At 34.0% G+C, this 20,166-nt stretch overlaps 1 protein-coding gene across 3 annotated transcripts in view; it reads right to left on the reverse strand.

Annotated features, from left to right (window-relative positions):
* Positions 1-20,166, reverse strand: part of NUA (nuclear pore anchor) — a 30,849-nt gene that overhangs the window by 3,194 nt on the left and 7,489 nt on the right. Inside the window, exons 15-45 of one of the 3 annotated variants that reach the window (XM_068643225.2) lie at positions 19,081-19,221; positions 18,893-18,997; positions 18,697-18,810; positions 18,260-18,338; positions 12,605-12,657; positions 12,341-12,414; positions 11,665-11,767; positions 11,445-11,579; positions 11,241-11,339; positions 11,136-11,177; positions 10,998-11,051; positions 10,728-10,907; positions 10,593-10,640; positions 10,112-10,162; positions 9,682-9,765; positions 9,532-9,606; positions 9,256-9,440; positions 9,076-9,178; positions 8,361-8,477; positions 5,391-5,483; positions 4,646-4,804; positions 4,512-4,565; positions 3,985-4,098; positions 3,770-3,847; positions 3,408-3,557; positions 3,239-3,310; positions 862-1,017; positions 729-782; positions 542-626; positions 363-430; positions 129-257 (exon numbers count right to left, since the gene is read on the reverse strand). In XM_068643225.2, the coding sequence (XP_068499326.2) occupies positions 129-257; positions 363-430; positions 542-626; positions 729-782; positions 862-1,017; positions 3,239-3,310; positions 3,408-3,557; positions 3,770-3,847; positions 3,985-4,098; positions 4,512-4,565; positions 4,646-4,804; positions 5,391-5,483; positions 8,361-8,477; positions 9,076-9,178; positions 9,256-9,440; positions 9,532-9,606; positions 9,682-9,765; positions 10,112-10,162; positions 10,593-10,640; positions 10,728-10,907; positions 10,998-11,051; positions 11,136-11,177; positions 11,241-11,339; positions 11,445-11,579; positions 11,665-11,767; positions 12,341-12,414; positions 12,605-12,657; positions 18,260-18,338; positions 18,697-18,810; positions 18,893-18,997; positions 19,081-19,221 (3,054 nt within the window). Of the gene's footprint in view, positions 1-128; positions 258-362; positions 431-541; positions 630-728; positions 783-861; positions 1,018-3,238; positions 3,311-3,407; positions 3,558-3,769; positions 3,848-3,984; positions 4,099-4,511; positions 4,566-4,645; positions 4,805-5,390; positions 5,484-8,360; positions 8,478-9,075; positions 9,179-9,255; positions 9,441-9,531; positions 9,607-9,681; positions 9,766-10,111; positions 10,163-10,592; positions 10,641-10,727; positions 10,908-10,997; positions 11,052-11,135; positions 11,178-11,240; positions 11,340-11,444; positions 11,580-11,664; positions 11,768-12,340; positions 12,415-12,604; positions 12,658-18,259; positions 18,339-18,696; positions 18,811-18,892; positions 18,998-19,080; positions 19,222-20,166 lie in introns of all 3 variants that reach the window. The other 2 variants (XM_068643226.2, XM_068643224.2) reach the window with 2 other exon arrangements.

Genomic DNA, 20,166 nt, shown 5'->3' on the forward strand with positions numbered 1-20,166 from the left:
AGGAAAGTGAGGGTATAAATTTTTCACTAATTATATGAGCATATTAATATGTACAGGAAACTAAAGCAAACAAGTTACTGAAATGTACTAGACGCAAAAGACAATTGGAGGTGGTTGAGGGGAGGAACCTGCTCAACATTGTTGTAAGAGTCCTTTATGGCCTTTTCAGTCTTTAGTCGTCTTCCTCTCTCTAGGCGACTTTCTTCCTTCTCCTTCTTTAATTCATCTCTAAGTCTCTCCAGATGTTTCTCCAGAATCTAGCAATCAGAAATAACAAGTAAAATTAAGAGAAATTGGGTTGCTCAACACAAAAAGGTAAAATACAGCAATGAGGAAAAACAAAACTACTGTTCCAAATGAACCTGTATTCTTGTGTCCTTTTCTTCCTTCATCGCTTGTTCACCAGTTGTATCAGAAGTTGACCTTTTCCCTAATATACACCATGAAATTTTAACAACAAATTCCAACAGTAATAGCAGTTTAGAAACAAATATAAACACAGACAGCAAGGGAATAGAGATTGGAAAAATAATTTTATCACCTTGTTTAATTTCATCTAGTTGCCTAGAAAGTTGCTGGTTCTCTTTACCTATGTCTTCCTTTTCCCTTAACAAAATATCAATCCTCTTCTAGAAAAGGATGGCAAAAAAAAAGTAAAGTGAAAATATTAAAAATTGGAACATCCAAAGAGAACACTATCCACTTATTAAAATAAGAACTTTCCCCACCTTAAACTGAGCCAGCAGTTTCCTATGCTTCTCCGAATCAACTTTTAGGTTAGCCTGGTAAAATTATAACACAACAAATGTTAATAAAGAAAACAAATCTCCAAACATCAAATATAGAGAATATCCCACAGACCTCATTATGCAGAATGTCATTAATTCTCTTTTCTCTCTCTACAAGCTCCATTCGGCAGTTTGCAAGATCTTTCTCTAGACGTGAAATAGAATCCTGCTTCTCTGATAGACTTTTACTCATTTCCTCAATCCGAGCATCCCTATCTCTTAGTTTATCCTGATGAGATAAAATAAAAGATAATGATATCTCCCTTAAAATAGAGAAAACTACATATAAATCTAACAATAGCCTGTGTGTGTACCTAGACGTATAAACAAAAACTAGAAGTTTCTTGCTCACTTTAAAACTGCTCTATCTGGTATTTTGGAATTTTAAGTTCTCTTCCAATGTTGTCAAACTCAAGGCTCATAAGAGGTTTGGAAAGGGGATAAAAAATCGTAACTTGAGGATCATAACCCAATTGGTAAGAGTTACGAGTATATAAAATTTATATTCACAGACATGTGCATGCATTAAAATAATATAGATAATAAAAGTAACTCGTAATAATAAGTATTAAGAAAGCTCATGTATAAGGAACACAAATATGTATGAAATAATCATTTGTGCTAGACAACTATAAGGTTGAATGATGCCTAATGGAGTCATGCTACAGTGATGGAAGTGAGATCTACTGCTAAGATTTCTTTATTGCTAAGGCAAGGGGGGTATAGGAGGAGATTTTTTTCGGTTGAGGTGTGAAGATTTCCAAATTCAATATCCAATATTCATTAAAGAATCTATATGAGATATTGAGTCCAAAAATTAAAGGAAACTTTCCAAATGTAAATATGCCAGAGATGTTATTGCTTTATCCAATTTGTAGAGAAATGATCTCATTTTCTCTATTTCATCTTTATTGAATTGAATCAATTCCCCTTTGTTTTCTTCATTAGTGTCAGCAGCTATGTGTTTCTGTCATCCCTTCCTTGTCGTGTCTCCTTTTTTCTCCCACTCCTTGTCATGGTCCAGGGGACCCAATCATTGCTACGTGGCTTACCATACAACTTCTAGAATTTTTCACAAGTGGCACAAGGCTTGTTGCAGTAGGTAGACCACACTCTTTCATCTTTGTTCTCAACGTTGGTTATTTCCACCTTTTTCTAGTTTACCATCTTGGTCGAGGCCTCACAGGCTATCATGGCTAAGTTTTCTACAAATGAAGTTTCTAGAATTAATCCCCTTCTAATTTCTTCGCTTCTGACAATAGCCACTACATTAAATCCTAGAACTTACTTTTCCAAGGATCTAAACTCTCACCTAATCAAAATTAGAGTTAAGCCCAACCAAAAAATCGTAAACTCTATCTTGCTCAATATATTGCATTGCTGAATGTGCTAAGCACTTGGCTTTTATAACCCTATAATGGTCTAACTCCATCCACACAATGATTTCAGTAGATTAGCATACTTTGCAACAGTCCTGTTTCCTTGTTTGGCTGCCTCAGTCTTCACGGTCACCTCATATTTGGGCAAGCATCTTTAGCTTTGGAGTATGCCTCCTATATACCATATCTTCATTGCAGAATTAAGAAACATGCAAATATCACTAATTTCTGAGACCATTGAGTTCCAAAGCCATGACATGATCATAGAGTCCTTTTCTTCGCATTTTGTAAATTTGGGATCTTCCTCATCAAGGGCATCATCACTCAAGTGGCTAGCTTTCCCTTCAATCTGTATGCAGTGTTAAGATTGTGAAGTTCTCCATGAGTTTTAGATTTATTATCCCCTATTTCAGTTATTGTGCCAACATCCACCATGTTGCATTGCAGCAAGACGAAGTGCAAGAATGAAAAGATAAATCACGTTAGGCTGCATCTAAAGAAATGATCGACAACAATGAAAGTTGTCATCTAGGGTTTTGGATTATTGACAGGAATGAAAGTTGACCTCTAGCATTTTTGGGATGCACAGTCAAAGGCTGCTCTCATACCATCTCAAATATTAGGCTACAATAGAATGATTTTATAGCTAAGTACTAAGAATACATCAGACATATGTACAGGAGTGGAAGACTAATTTGGCAAATACAATAACAGCACTTATAGAATCAGGTCCCTTTGATTCAGCACTTGTATAATTAGATCCCTGTGATTCAGGGATATAAACGCTAGATTCAGGGATATTTTCCCTTATACATTTCAATTATAATTTGATAAAAACAGAAGTAAAAAAAATGTGATTGCTGACAAAACAGATTTCATATCAGTTTTTAAATAGGCAGACCAAGCTTGACCCCCAGTTATCCAAAATTATTAAAAGCACCAACTTTAGATAACAGTATTCATATATAAGGAACACAAAACATGTATCAAATAATCAAGTGTCATACAACTGCAAGGTTGAAAGGTGCCTGAATACTCATTTAAATGAACAATTTATGCTAATAAAACAACCTGAAGTTCTCTAGCAAGTTTCTTCACTCGATCATAACCCTCAACATCAACATGTTTACTCCTTTCAAGCAACTGAAGAAAAAACGGAAAAAGAAATTAGAAAAAAACTGTAGAACAAGGACAGTAATACATAGTACTAATTTATTTTCAATGTTTCAAAAGGATATACCTCCAAAACCTTGTTATTGAGATTATCTTTTTCCAATTTTAGCGTTTCAATTTCCTTTTTACAGCCTTCAAGCTCAATTTCTCTTTCCCTAAGGACATTCTCAAGGTTATCTGTCTCGGTTCTAGCCTTTTGTGCTACTTCGCGCAATTTCTAAGAAACCGAAAGCAGCAAGTGTCAGTAAGAGGAAAACACTACACAGTACAACAGATATTACCAAAATACATTTCAACTAACATAAACTGCATTTTGCTATTACGACAATGGACAGAACTTTTTTTCCTAGCCTCTCAGAAAGCATAGAATTACGAACTTCATGAGTTGGAGTAACAAAATAAGACAATGTAATTGACGTAGCTGCATACCTGACACTCCTCAAAATTGTGTTTATTTTCTTCCCTTAGCTGCATGTTACTCTCACGAAGTAAGTTCATTTCTCTGACCTGCAAGAACAATTATTTGATTGATTGAACAATAACACCATTAGGAAACACTTAAGTTGAAACTATAAACATATTATGTCATCAAGAAACAAGCCAAAGATAATAGAAAAGTAGATTTTGATGATAGGATCCTCAACCTGAAGCTGCAGCGATTTGAACTCTTCTTCGGAAAACAAAAATGATTTTGATTTTGCACGCTCAGATTCTAGTGTTGCATGTGCAGACTCCGCTGCCTTCAAGGCACTCTCAAGCTACACAGAACCATGAGATGCCAGAAGATTATATCATTAATTACACAAAATATCAATAACAAAATCCCCAACCCCATCCCAAATCCTTACAAAACCAAGCACGATTATCACCAGTTCAAATTAGCAAGAAGTGTTTGGATGATAATTAATTGAGTTGCAGATATCAATAGAGATAATTATATGAAGATTGAAAGATAGAAGGTATTGCTGGTGTTAAACAATTGATGCAATTTTGAATAATATTAGGTAACAACCAATAATATGAATATAAGAATAGTGAAGTACTATTTTGATTACTTGATGAATAATTTGTGCTTCATCTTGTAATATGAAGTTAAGATGAGTATTTACTCAAATAACCCTGATGACCACACATCATGCAAGAAACATAAGAAATAAGAACATAATTTTACCTGTGACTGTAACCGCAGCTTCTCTTGTTTTAACAATGAAACTTCTGTTTCTGCCTGTAAAAGTTCAAAAACATTATTAAATACCAGGAAATGAACATACAAATGAAAATATTTAGCAAAGCACGGATATTTACTATTTCTTTTGATCGTCTGAGATAATTAATGACATTTTGAAGGCCACCGTCACCAAAGGCATCTGCAGTACTACTTCCAGATGAAATACCAGCAGCATTACGCTCCTTCTCAGCCCACCGAATATGAAAAGCCTCAAGTTGACTGTGTAATATTTTATTCTGAAAAATGTAAAAAGATTGTGTGGTGAGAATGATGACATTAGTATGTAAAATATAAGTAGAAAATCACTGCAAGCAAACACTATGTTATACAGAGTTCAGACTTCTACACAATAAAAATCCTCAATGCATTTCCCACCATGGAAAATAGAATAAAATTATGTACCTACTTCACCGAAACAAATGCAATTGAAAAGATTTATAAAAGTATAATTGGGTCAAGGGAAATCAAGAAATTGATAAGAAATCATACTTACATAAAAAAGGGTGGGTGAATTAAAAAGAAGACAAAAAGGGAGAAACACTGTCCAATCCCAGAGAAACTGAAACAATATTTATACTAGTTGCTTATTAAGAATAACATAACAATATTAATAACCCATTTTCCAGATGAATCAAATTAGATACCAAAAGAATTAGACAGTAAGGAAACAATCATGCACCATCATTCAATACTTTAGTAACATAATAAAGCTATGCATATAAATTTGATATGTAAGCATCTAAAAATCACGATCAACAGTTTGCTGCAAATGGTTTCCTTTTGTACTGAAGCACAAAATAGTCCAGAAATATTCTCAATCACCTGTTCATTGATTTCATTGTATTTCTTTTCAGCATCATTCCTAGACTTCTCTAATTGTGCCTTGTCCTCTTCCCACCTAGCCTTCAGTTCATTCTGCCCAACATAGGAATTAATTTAAGAGTTGCCAGATTTATATTCATAATATGAAAAGCAACCATAAAAAATTATACAGAGACAAAATAATCGGTAAAAATCCCAAAGTATAACATAAAGAACTAGGGAAAACAGGTAAAATAGCAAGTACTCAACGTTGAAGGGGGAAGTAACATGGAGCAACTATGGCATCTTTCCAACACTCCCCTTCACACCTAGGCGAAAACAACTGCCAAACAATAGATGATCTAGGGGATAGGGTCTATTATCTTAGAATTTGTGCCGTGATCTAATTCAACAGAAAAATAGTGGGATGTGTGTGTGGTGAGGACTAACCTACCCAAGCATCCAAAGCTCTATTAAACCATATATCAAGTTGATGCAGAACTAAACTACCACCCTGAGAAAAGGAAGCTACAAAATATGCAAGCTACAAGTGACTGCAATTAATGCAACTTTCCAATAACATTGATTACAACTTATCATTTGAATCATTTTTCCATCAGTATGTAAAACTAGAAAAACTCAGGAAAGGATCATAGTGACACACCGTTCTCCATAAGATGTGCTTTAAATTTCATTGTCATGTTTGTTAAAATATGGACTTGTTATGTTTTCTGTGTATTTTCCCGTTGATACCAAGTTCTCAATTATGTTTAGATCTCTAACATCTCTTAGAATTTGGGCATAGGGTTTAATGCAATTGTACAAATCCAATTAGTCAAGTGTGGACTACCCAAGCTTAAGTTCTTGTTATAATTATAGAAATAAGGAATAACTCATACAATGAGGAATGTCTAAATTTTGTATGCAATATTAGGAATTTTTTTATTTATTCTTGTATCATACCTTTATTATCAGAGGATATCAAATCTCCTTTATTCATTGTATTGATTCTGTTTTCTTAATAGAGGATATCAAATCTCCTTTACATATTATACTTATTCTGTTTTCTCATTACAAATAAAGCATTTGTACTGTATCAGAAACACTAGTTTGAGCTCAGGATCTCTCTCTTTCCAATAGTTTAACTGTTTTATTCAAGTCATATCCCCAATCCACATGTAACTACAACCATCCTTGAGGCTACAACTAATGCAGTCCCCGAAGAGGCCACAACTAATACAAGCTAGGGGTGACTGCAATTATGTAGGCTTTTCCAACACTCTTCTTTGCTCTTGCAGCAACTAGCCTGAAGCATAGCAAATAAAACTATCCCCAATTTGATCTAGGAAGAGCTCTAATACAATCTTAGAATGAGTAACTCTAATGCAAAAGTGAGACTAGCCAAGCATTATAGTCTTTAGTCATTAATTCAAGGCTGCCATTATTCCAGACCATAGAGAGGCCACAACAAAGGTCGGCTAGGGGTAACCTCAATTAATGTAGATTTAACAATATCAGTTTAGTAATTATTTATTTAGTCGTTTTTGTCCCTGGTATGACTTTGACAATGTATCACAGCAACACCATTCTCCATGACCTGAGGTATATTTCATTGCCACAATCCTAATAATATGAAGTTCTGCTTTCAGTAATTATTCCCCTAATTACAAGATGGCCCCGTTGTGATGTATCCCGATTCCACCAGTTTAGATCTCCCTTTTTTGTCAGGACTGTTGATACTCAGTCTCTTTGCTGCACATATGCCTATCTTTGTCTAGATCTGTGCTGAAACCCCAATTTCTGACATTTTGTTGATTCCTCCAGCAATTTAGTCTTTGTTTCACTCTAAAACATCCACTGCCTCACACATTTTTTTATGTTCGCCATGTTAAACTTTACTATTTTTTGGTTATCAGTGATCAGTGTTGACCTATTTTCCCCTTTGAACTTCTCTTTCAAAATTTGTGACAGCTGCCTCATATCATGCGTCACTGTAGCAACTACCCTTGCTTTCCTGTGCCTCTCAAATTACCTGGTAGTTGTGCTCAATTAAATTGTTCTCACCCTTACATATGCATAAGGTTTTTTGATTAATATATAAGAAAAACGTTTATTTGTAATAAACTTAAAGCTTGGTAAGTTTAACTTAAAGGAGTGTTAGAATATATGAAAATATATTATCTTATCTTTAGGATTAATTTTCCTATTTCCTCTTTATCTTATCATGATTTGTTTCCCTAATTATCTAGGACTATTAGTACAGATAAGGGTTAGTACAACAGGTTACACACATATAGCAAATGAAACAATAAATTTTAATGTCTTAGTCAATATCAATTCAGTGTTTCGCTATCTTTTATCTCTTTCTCCACCAATATCTAAAACAAGATAATTTCAACGATAAGAAATACATAAGAACATCAAACCATTTGTTTCATACAGTTGCACCATAATACTAATTCCGTAGTGCTTCATTTTAGAACATGGTCACTCCTTATGAAATAACCAACTAATCTTCCATTTTTGGGTACATGTCTGCTACCTCAAATAACAATGAATAAACAACTCATGGGAAAAATCACTAAGATAAAAGATACTGAATCCTTTTAAGACTTCATGACAGTCAAAAAACAAAGCAGCAGCATAAACCAACAAAGTTATTATATGTTAATCTGATGACAATCCATAAATCAAACAAACAAAGGTTTCATAGGTCTACATACACCTTAGTAACGAAAACTATAAGCAGAAAGAAAAAATGAAACGTATTGTAGCTTAAGTATATTGTATTTTTTTTTTCTGTTTTATGTTATCTTTCATGTGATGGCATATGATAGTTGGAACCTACTAGAGTGTCAGCCTAGAGGAGATGTCATTGTGATGCCTAACATGAGTTTTATAAAAGAAAAGTATATTATGGATTGAATATGAAGTATTGAAAAAGAAATATATGATAAAACTAAATTGTGGATTGAATAGGAAGAAGTTTACATTTTCAACTTTCTGAGTATTGGTTAGTTTCCGTAATTCAGATGCCTCCTCCTGCAGCAAGGATAGTGCTTCAGATGTTTTAGTCAACTCCTGAATCGTTTCAGACTGGAGAACAACCTGAAATATAAGAAACATCTATAGATTAAAACCAATGAAATGAAATAAAAATAGTGTTCTCTCCAACAGTTTCTAAAATTGTTTAGAATATATATACTCACATCCTCAAAGATTAACAATTCTAGCAAAAAAGAAAAACATTCAGAATAAGACTTGCACTTCCATAAGCACAATAAGCAGAGAGTTTATTTGAAAGAAGAAAATTTAGCTGAGAAAGAAAAGGTGATAGGAAGAGAAAAGGTCCAAGGATATGCTTAACAAAGACAAAACAATAAGATTTAATGCCAGATCAGAGAGGAAATCGACCAATCCCGAAAATGGAATGACAAAACGGCCACTACTTTAATTTTATTATAAATAAAATAAATTTTATATTCTTTCTTATTATTATTATATATTTCATTTCAACTAAAACAATTGGTGGTCAATGCACATTAAAGAAAACAACACTAAAAACCAACATCAACATAAATATTTTGCAGCTAGTTGAGTCTAAAATTGCAATATCAATGAAATTAAAATGGTGCAATCAAATTGCTCAAAAATCAGACAGACTGGCGAAATCATCAAGCAAACCAAGTAAACATTTTTAATGTACCTGTCTTTCATAATTAGTTTGAGCAGCCCGCCACTTCTGATGCTCCATGTCCAGGTTTTCCTTTAAACCCGATAGCTGAATTTCCAATGCTGAAATTTGAGAACTACACAGGAAAAAAGTAAGGAATGTGAAACCAAACTAACATTATATTAAACAATGCTGCATTATGATATAACTTACGATTTGGTTAAAATTTCTTCTTTAAGATTTGTGATTTCAGCCATAGCAGATGTAAGAGCCTCTTCCTTTCCCACAGTTTCAGAAGCAACTTCTTCATACTTCAAACTAGATTCATTTTCAATCTCTAACATCTTCTCTCTAAGTGAATTAAGTTCAGATTCTAGAACTTTCTTTGAATCTTCAGCCTATTTGTTATCAAGAAGACAAACAATATACAGTAAGTACAATATCTAATTGACTGGAAAAAATATGTCAAGATTTAATATGCATAATTACCTCTGTTTTAAACTTCTCATGTGCCATTTCTATCTGTTTCAATGCATCTTCATTCACCTCCGCAATGCTCTTATACTTCAGGTATAGTATAAACACAGGTCTTAGTTTAATTACAAATTAAATATAATTTGTTCAGAAAATAATAATAACCTGAAGCATGTGAACTTTGTTGGCATGTGCTTCCTCTTTAAACTTTTCTATTTCCTCCTTTGCCTTTTCCAATTCAGTAACAACCTAGATTAAGTACGGGGTAGATTTGTCAAGCACAATCACAAGAACAGTTAGAAAAAAATATAATTATTGCAGAATAAATGAAACAAAAAACAAAGTAGATTTTCTTGCACAACTTGTTGAGGCTGTTAGTTGTAGCTAAGAACATTGTTTAGGTTCTTTCTCTCGTAAATAGTGATCACCATTGCACAGTCCCCACACAAGGTCTTGCTTTACCCATACTGTGATTACTGAACTGAATACTATGCACTATACACTATTCAATAATCTTAATCATATTTTTCATAACATATTGCGCAAGAAATGCCTACAAATATGGTGAAATTGATGTATATTAAACTGTGCCCACCTCATCACTTGACAAAGTGGAAGGTCCACTCTCTCCACCCATTGAGACAAGCTACATCAAATAATACAATAAGTTAGAATTAAAAGATTAATATTGTGATTGCACGACTTTTGAATGACAAACAATTTAAAATCCCAGAGGTTATATGATACATCATGAATCCATAAGTAATTAACAAGATTCTTGGCCAAGAAGAGTGGCATGCATATACTTTTGCTACAGTGTAAACTTTCCTCTAATTTTGCTCCTGCACCTCCCATATTCTTAGTCATTCATCATTTCTATCACATCTAAGAAATTTCTTCTTTCAAGAAGAAAAAGCCCTTAAAAACTTACAGTGCCGAAAAAAAAATTTAATTTGGAAGTTAGAAACGATCTTCATTGAAAAATTCTATAAACTAAACCATAAGGAGGGTAAACCATAAAACAAACCATCAGCAACACAATTCATAAATTAATAAAACAAATCAAAGAAACAAACCTTGTCATCTGTGGAACCCAGTTTTCTTTGCAGACTGGAGAGTTTTGCCTGTGCATAAAACTTGAAGTTAATCTCTACAATTTGTGAAGACTTTAAGAATAAAGTGTATAAAAGAGAGCAGAGAAAAACTCATACCTCAGCAACAGCAGCCCTCGATTCAGCAGATGCAACTGCACGCAATGCATTAGCTAACTCTTTGTTCATATCCTCAACCTGTCTCAGAGAATTTTTTATGGTCTGGTCCCGATCTAGTGTGAATCTCCGCACACTTTCTCGCTCTTCATTTAGCTCTTGCTTGGCTTCAGCCCATTCCTTCTGAAGTGTGAACATTTTGAAAAATCACCAAACATGCATTTTTTAAGGTTATAATTAACCAATTAATATGAAGGAAACAAGAGAACAAACCTCCAATTTCCTTATATATTCTTCTTGCTTAACCCTCTCTGCAGCCCTTGCTTCCTATGTTTTACAAATAGAAAAGATCATATTGATAGAAAGTTTATAGAAACATGAAAGTAACACTTGTCGATGATTATAACCTACCTCTCGAACTTCCTCGGTACTTTGTATGGTACCCAAACTAGCCTGCAAAAGCAAGTGTAAGAATATGCAGATTTAAGAAATATAAGAAATAAAAACTATGCATACCTGCAGACGCTGCACTCTTTCAGACAAGCTGCGAACCTCATCAGAAGCTCTTTTTTCAGCATTTGATATTATTTCCTTTTCTTGTTTTAAAACTGACATCTAAAATGATGTTATAGAATGTATCCACGAAACAAAGGTAAATCTCAGTACAAAAGTTCATAAATTTTAAAATAGCCCAATATTTAGTCTGAATAAGATATTGACCTCCATAGTAAGTTTCCTGGCAAGCTCCTCAGCAGCAATCAATGACTCAGAGCTTTCACGCAACTTTCGTTGGTAGTCAACAACCAGCTGAGAAAACTCTATGTTTCTTTCTAAAATGGCTTTTGCTTCAGCTTTCTAAAGTGTCATTCAAAAATCCATTAATAAGTAACAACACATACATTCAAGAACAATATGCTTAACATTATGGACAAGTACATGCCTGATGCTCAAATTCTTTCATAAAGCTATCAAGTCTTTCTCTAGAAAAATTCGCTTCAAGTGCCATCTTTTCACGTTCTGATTGTAATAAAATAATCTTACTCCTGAAAGACACAATTTCAGATTTTGAAACCATACATACGATATAAAGAAAACACATAGGAATCTGTATGCAAAACATGTACTTATCTATATACTGTTTCTCTAATCAGCATTAAGATTACTTGGTTATAATTGCTTTAAAATAAAACTAAAAAATTAAAAAGGCAACTATAGTTGTGACTAAGCAAAAACGTTAATTGTTACAAAAATTGAGAATAAATATCCTGAAATTAGAAAAATCATTATTGCATAAATTTAAACTTTTGAGAGAGTTCCGAGAACTAAATTTAAATAGGACCCTTTCTAGACCCTGTATACCATGCTGCATTTTAGTGGTCTACAAACCCTTTACTGCTATAGTCAGTAGCATATAATTAGGTAGACCATTCTAATCTTCTCATTTCAGCCAATTAGACATACTAAATTAATACAAAGGCAGATTAGAAAAGGCAGAGTAGTACTATTTAACCAGAAATCCAGAACCACTGAAAGCAATCATGTTTTTCAAAAAAAAAATTATGATTTTCTATGCCATATTTTCTGGAAATAATGCTATAGCAAATTTGCAACCTTACCTTGACTTTGCTAAATCATCCTCAAGGCATCTCACACGCTCAGCAGATTTTTCCAAGGACTTCTTTGCAGCCTCCTGTGATAATGCAAACACCCCAAAATACAAGTGTTAATTTTAGAACTTTTCATGACAATTCACCAAATAACTAATGCGTATTGAAGAATTAGTTATTTACATGATGTCAGAGCAGATAAAAAATAATGGGCCACAACTCAACAATATCAAGTAGATCCTTAAGAGGATGTATGAGATTAGAGCTAATCACCTGAGAACTTTCAATTGAAGTCTTGAGGGTGTTTCTTCCAACTTCTGCAAAAGCTGAAAAATCACAATCAATAAAATACAAGAGGCCACCACTATATAGGCAGACATGTACCTGACAATAATCAAACAACGACCAAAAGCAAAGCTAGAATAGCTTATAAAGATACAAAAGTTTCATTAAGAAATCCTTATTTTAAGGCTTTTTTACAATTAAACAAAAATACTTACACAAGTACAACCACTGAACAACAATACCCTTGTCCCATTGGGTAAGTTCCTACATGAACTACACAACCCACTTAGCATTAGACTCAGTTAAAAAAAATTCTAACCCCATCAGCAGTCCATAGTAAATAGTGCACATTCGAAAATGGGGTGACACCCCCTGCACCAAAAGGTTGTGTTGAGTCACACCTTGGGTTGCAGCCATTCGTGACAAAATCTCAACAGAATTGTGGGATCCAGACAAGGAGAATTTGATGGTGTCCAAGGAAAATCTATACAGATACAAGATTGGGTTGTGGGTTATTTTTAGGTTGGGTTTGGGAATTTTTGGACAGATTGGGGATTTTTGGGCAGATTGGAGATTTTTGGCAGATTGATTTTTTTTTTTGGCATATTGATTAGTTTTTATTAGATTTTTGGCAAATTGTAATATTTTTTTTGTTAAATTTTTTACATGAAGTAGACTCTTACGAGTTTACAAGTCGGGTTTACGAACCTCCCACGAGTCTAATAACCTTGGTTGTAATATCCCTTTACTATATATAAATGCCCATGTATCCTTTCACTAAAACATTATTACTACATCAGGTAGGAGATCTTCAGGACCGGACAACTTTTACAAGACATCTTTTTCTCTTGTTCTGTTGTATGTGTATTCCCTTCATTTCATGGACCTTCATAAGTATTCAATACCTATGGTGAATTTAAGCTAGTATCCTCTATATAACATGATCTGCCAATATTTTTTCTGCTTAAGAATTCTATCTATCCTCTGATCTTGTATCTACTAATATCCTCAAATACTTTTTTTTTAATTATTTAAATAAAAATACTTACAGAAAGTGTCCATACCATATCCATGATAGAGTGATCACAAGGTAGTTTTTCTTTTTTTTTATTTGTATTCTTTTATACCCTACAAATCTAAATTCCGGATGTATGTTTTCTCATGCCTTACAAGGAAAAGGAATTCATTGAACTGTTTTATGATTGCATAAGGTAGAGCGGCACTACGCTCCTTTCTCAAACTCTTATACTAATTAAACACATGTTTAACGTCTAAGGAACCTCAAGTGGGATGACCAAGCAATTTGTTACTATTTCTTAATTTACAACATACTTTTACCAAGATTTTCTATGCTGCCCAAATCTAACTTCTACCAGAGACAAGATAAAAAATAACCAACACTCAAAGCCTTGCCGATCCTTTTCTTCTACCAACTTTCCTTAAAACACATCAAACACAAAACCCTAGGTACATTCACAGACTAAAAACACAAGCAATTGACCACTTAAGCTTTCTGCTAACCCTGCAAAGGCAGCTGCATTTTCCCATTGAACACCTGTATTGTTTGCTTCATTCTATTCATAATAAAACCCTAGTCCTTACCCATTAAAATTTGTAACATTTTGTTCCACATCACAATGCCTTCACCCGAGAATGGAAGTACGAAAAAATTTCTAGTTCAGCTTGATTATCTTAGTAAATTCATTTATATGTGGTTTTTGTATTTTACTCATGCGTTAGTAGTTAGTATCTTACGATTCACGATACGTATCGTACGAAACGATACGGTTTCACCCTCCCACGATACGAATCGTGTGAAGAATCTTTTTCGTCCCTGAATCTTAGTTGTATCATGCGATTCGCACAAAGAATCGCTGAATCGTGAAACAAAACGATTCAGTATTGTGTGAATCAGTGTGGATTTTAAAAAATGAGTAAGTAAAAAAAGATAGACATAATTTGTTTAATAACATGTATGCACCATAGAGGTTGTTTTGGTGAAATTGTGTGGTATATATATACATATATATAATTTATTGTATCTTGCATGTCTACATATCTTATATATTTAAGTATATATTAAATTTTTTAATGTTTATGAATCTTACGATTCACGATACGAAACGATTTACAATTCATAATATCAGCTCTCCGATGCACTACTTGTATCTCGATTCTACTACCATACGTTAATATACTCTAACAAGTTAACACCTTCCCATAAGTTAAGCAATTCTTATACTCCCCCCAAGTTGTAGCATATACCGAGTATGTACCAAGCTTGGAACCAATAAATTGAATTGGACGTCCTCCCAAAGACTTGTCAAAATATTTGCCAGTTGATCATTAGAGTTGACATATTTCATACAAATTTACTTGGACAACAACTTCTCCCAAACAAAATAACAGTCAATCTCTACATGTTTGGTTCTCTCATGAAATACAAGATTGGAAGAGATGTGAATAGTTGTTTGGTTGTCATGGTACATGCACATTTGTTTTATCCACAAAAGTGAGCAATGCAATTGCTTTATACTTAGCTTCGACACTAGATCGAGCAATCACATTGTTTTTCTTGCATTTCAAAGAAATAAAATTCTCCAATGAAGACACAAATTTACATTGTCGATCATCATTCTATAAGACATCCTACCCAATTAGCATCACAATACCAAATTATTTAATTATTTCCATTATCATCATAGAGCAATACTTGTCCTAAAGCCTCTTGAAGTATCTAAGAATGTGAATGACAGCAGTCCAATGATAAAGACAAGGAACCTCCATAAATTAAGTAACCACTCCAACAACAAAAGATAAGTCAAGTCTAGTAATAGTAAGATAAATAAGTTTCCCATCAAGTTTTTATATCTTTTTGGGTCTAAGAATGACTTACTCATGTAGTGTCAATTGAATATCCATAGGTCAACAACCAACCATAAATGTTTCTTTTAGATTATCTAAGGCATATTTTCTCTCAAAAGACAACAATAACTTTTTTTACTGCGCTATTTCAACCTAGAAAATATTTATGACATCCAAGATCTTTAATTCGAAAATGATTGCACAAATGCTTCTTCAATTCAAAAAATTTAGCAATACCATTCCTTGTAATGATTATATCATCAACATACATAATTAAGTAAACACATTTCTCTAAAGAGGTATGACGATAAAAGGTTGCATGATTTGCTTTACTACATTTCAACCACTAGTCCATACAATGTGGCTGAATTTTCCAAACCAAGCATGTGGAGATTGTTTAAGACAACGGGTAGATGGATACATTTTACAAGAGTCTACATTTCAACAACCATGAGTTGTAGCCATCCAAGATAATCAAGGGTTTCTCAGACATTTTTAGGAATAGTAATAGATGAAACAAATTGGACAAAGAAGATAAAAGGAGACAACTTATGATAAGTACAAAAATTGTAAATAGGATGAGGATTTTGTGTAGAGTGAGTACCTTTCGAAAATGATATGAGCCAACCGAGATCATCATTATCGAGATATGGTATGGGTCGATAATGGTAAAGGAATAGAAGAAAGGATCAATTACTATAAAGGAAAAGAAGAAAAGGACTCATTAATGGATTAGTCTTTTAAGTTCTTAAGTGATTAGAGGAGGTGAAGGCTCAAGTAGAGTTGGAGGAGTTAAGGGACTTCAAAGAAGTGGTTTGATTTGAAGTGGAATGAGTAGAGGATGATAGTGATCCAACAAATGGATCCGGCAAGACTTGTACAAAACTGAAATTGTGATTAAAGAAGGAAAGAAAAAGGTCTCCTAAAGAAGGAGACACTAGGAGACATGTAGAGTACTTTTTGGAGAATAACATCAATACCTTTCAAGGAAATCAGAATATTCATCAATAAATGTAACAAAATACTTAAACCCAAAAGATGTGACTCGATTAACTCTACCCGAATGTCAAAATGAATTATAAAAAAGATAGTTACATTTTGTTACAAATCTTTTTGTAAAGAAAGATCTAACATGTTTCCATAGTTGACATGACTCACTCTATGAATTATAAAAAAGATAGTTACATTTTGTTACAAATCTTTTTGTAAAGAAAGATCTAACATGTTTCCATAGTTGACATGACTCACTCTAGGACTTGATGTTAGTCACAAGCACTAAGTATCATTTGCAAAAAATAATTTTAATCTTCTTCCAAAAGGAGTTACCATTTTTAAATGCTCTATGAATTCCCCAAAATATTGAGCTCCATAGATTACAACAAGGCACAAAGCTGAAAATCCATCTCCCATTGTTCAAGTGAGCATGGAAGCTTTGGCCAAGAAACCAAAACTCAATTAACGCAGACCAAGATAAGTAATTTTAGTCATTAAGCTTCTCTTAAGTAATCATGGGACCCAAAATAAGAGTGGAAAGGTTTAGAAGCAGTCATTTAGACCTGGAAAAAAAAAAGCAAACAAGGGTAGAAAAGGAAACCCGCAAGGTGTTAAAGGACAATTGTACTCAAACCAATTGTGCAATAAGGAAAAGAGGGTTGGAACATGGACAAGAAGAGGTCAATGACAGCAACAAAGGTGGTGCAAAGTCGTTCTGATGGCCAAAAGGCAGCACATTGACAGTACATGTCTAGGTGTGTTGACTTCAAAAGTTCCATATGGTGGCAGGTAGAGAGCAGTCAGACTCTAAGAACTCTTGGGTTCTTCGTCGCCTAGAAGACATTGTAGATCTAATGCTTTCCAGAGAAAACTATGATGGGAAAGGATGATTGTATTGATGATTAGGTTCAGCATTGTTTGACGAGATGAATGCAACCAAGTGTTCGTTAAGACTTAAAGACAACAATGACTGACAACCAGTTATAGTGGACAGTAGTGGATGACAGTGAATGTAGGTGAACGCACCCAAAAATGACAAACAACATGATCGCCCCACTTTGACACTAACTTAAGAATGGAAATAAGAAAACATGAGAGCTTAGTTATCTCTTAACATATCCATTCATTTATATGGGTTCTTAAAACCGTAAAATACAAAAGATCTTATGATCTAAACATTCATGTCAAATAGGTAAGATAGAAGATGAGTTAATGTATTCTAACAAGGTAGCCCCTTCACACAAGTTATGCTAAATCGATACCTTCAAAAAACAAACAAGTTACACTCCAAGATAGGTCAACCAAGGACCCATGTGCAAAACCTTAGACAATAGAATACTAATTGATATTTAAGACGGTTAATGTGCATGCATACGACAACTTTAGCAAAGACTAGTGGATCACAAGAGCAACCAATATTAATTAAGTACAATTAGGGAAGAGTGGAATATATCAAAAAGGATCACCCTTTCAAAATAGCAAAGCAAACAAAATGCATTTTTTATTAAGTTTGGTTTTCATTAAGATATTATGCTTGTTCAAACATTGAGGACTATGAAAAAGCCTCAACCGCTGAAATCTGTAAACAGATCAGGTAAAATAATTCTATCTTTTCCCAGCACTTTTATGCCCAGTTCAGCTTTGATTTGTAGCTTATGATGATACACCTAAATACATAGATGTGGCCTGTCTCAACCTCATAAAGCAGCTGTTTTCATTCAAAACTGATTGCACAAAAAGGGGAAACATTAAAAGGAAATGCCAACAAATAAATATTTATGAAACCTGCACGTGTTTCTGAAGAATGGCTTTGAGATAAATGAAGATTATGCTCCTCCTCATACAACCTTTTGTACATGGAGACCTACAAGAAGTAGACATCACAGGTATAAACTTAAGAGGCCTGAATAGTGTAGTAACAAGGTATTAACTGTTAGAAATTTTCAACACATAAAATTAAACAAAGAATACAACTTCTCATAAGAACAAAAATCAAGGTAAAAAGTATGACAATTATCGAAGAGCTGGAACATTACAAGTGAGCAATCTGACCAACAGTTATAACTTCAGCCATTACAGTTAGCATTCTATTTATAGTGGTTTAATCCCACTGGGAACTATAAGGCTACTTCCTCATATCTAAAACAAAACATTCCATCCCCATCCCCTCCTCCCCAGGTCACAGATTATGAACTATAAAAGTAAACATAATATAGCCTTACAGATGCATGAAGCGCCTCAATCATTTGCCCTTGCTCCTCTGCTCTCTGCAGAACAGCTGCAACTTTAGAAGCAGCTTCTTCAGTATGTTTTTTGAGTTCCATTTCAAGCTTCTCCTACAAGAACAACCAAATATTGTGGTTGAGGGCCTTTGCAGGAACAGTATAAGGATAGCAAAAGATTTATTTTTCAACTAACCTTGAATTCCACCTCCTGATTTTCAATCTGGCCAGAAAGACTACGTACAAGGCTTCTAAGTTGGACATTCTGCTCAACTAGTCCATTAATGTCCTTAAAAGTCAACTGCATCCCAAATTTCAGTTGAACAAGTGTAACAATGAAACAGACAAGTTCAAGAAGAGACATTAAATCCAAAGGCAGCTTACGAGGTGCTCTGATATGACATGCTCAGCTTCAGTCTCTGTACTTGTCCTTGAAGCAATATTTGAAGAATCATCCACATTATCATACCCCATTGAGCCACAACGAAGTTGAATGTCTCGACATTCCTTTAAAAGTACTGTCACCTGCAAAGAATCAATTATCAAATTATAATCTATAATGCAAGGAACCATGATCAAGGCCATGAAAAAACAATCATGACTTGATGATTATAATGAAGTAAGACAAAATAGGTCCAAATGAGATGTTTTTGCAAAAACTATTGCTTCTTAACAACCTAAAAGGTGTGAGCTTCAAAGCCCAAAAATATCACTTGCTTGAGGCATTTTAGAGTTATAAACAGCACAGCATACTTCTGTTAACACAAGATGTTAAGCTTTGTTGTTTCTGTTATATAATTTATGTTATTGCGATATACCTGTTAGTTGCAGTCAGAGTTAGTTTGTAACATAACAGCTTAGCCTGTAATCAGTTCGATAAATACCACTCATTTTCCCTCAATTTCTAATAAAGATTAAACTATTTGCATTGCACAATAACAATACAAACTAATCTCAACAAATAACTTGACGAAATACATATTTCATATTACAATCATACATATAAATCAAACACAATGACAGCACAATTGCACCGCAGTGAAGCAAAGTAGCACCCTGCTGCTCCTCCAAGAGTAGTTGTACCACACCCAGCAATCATGGCAGAAACCTCACAATTTGCAGCAAAAATCACAGCAAATAGTGGCCTATACAGGTGCTACGTTGAGTATACACCAAAAGACAATTTTGCCCCTGAAACCAGGTTGCAATTGGAGGCAAATTTGTAAAAGCCCATTTCAAATAAATCTGATGCATTTTGAGTTCATTCTAACTTAATTCTTGTCTCGCACCTCTGCATTCCCCCTGTAGCACCTTTAACTTCCTATGTTCTGCAACTTCTCCACACCTCTTCTATTATATTTTAATCTGCTTCAGCCTTCTTCCAGTGAGTTTTCTAACATTCAGAGGTTGGCTCTTCATTTACAGAACTAACCCATAACTTTAATTCAAGTTCAAAAGTGCATCTCTGCT

Source organism: Phaseolus vulgaris, chromosome 5 (assembly GCF_051622355.1).
Source record: "Phaseolus vulgaris cultivar YP4 chromosome 5, ASM5162235v1, whole genome shotgun sequence".
NCBI classification, from domain to species: domain Eukaryota; kingdom Viridiplantae; phylum Streptophyta; class Magnoliopsida; order Fabales; family Fabaceae; genus Phaseolus; species Phaseolus vulgaris.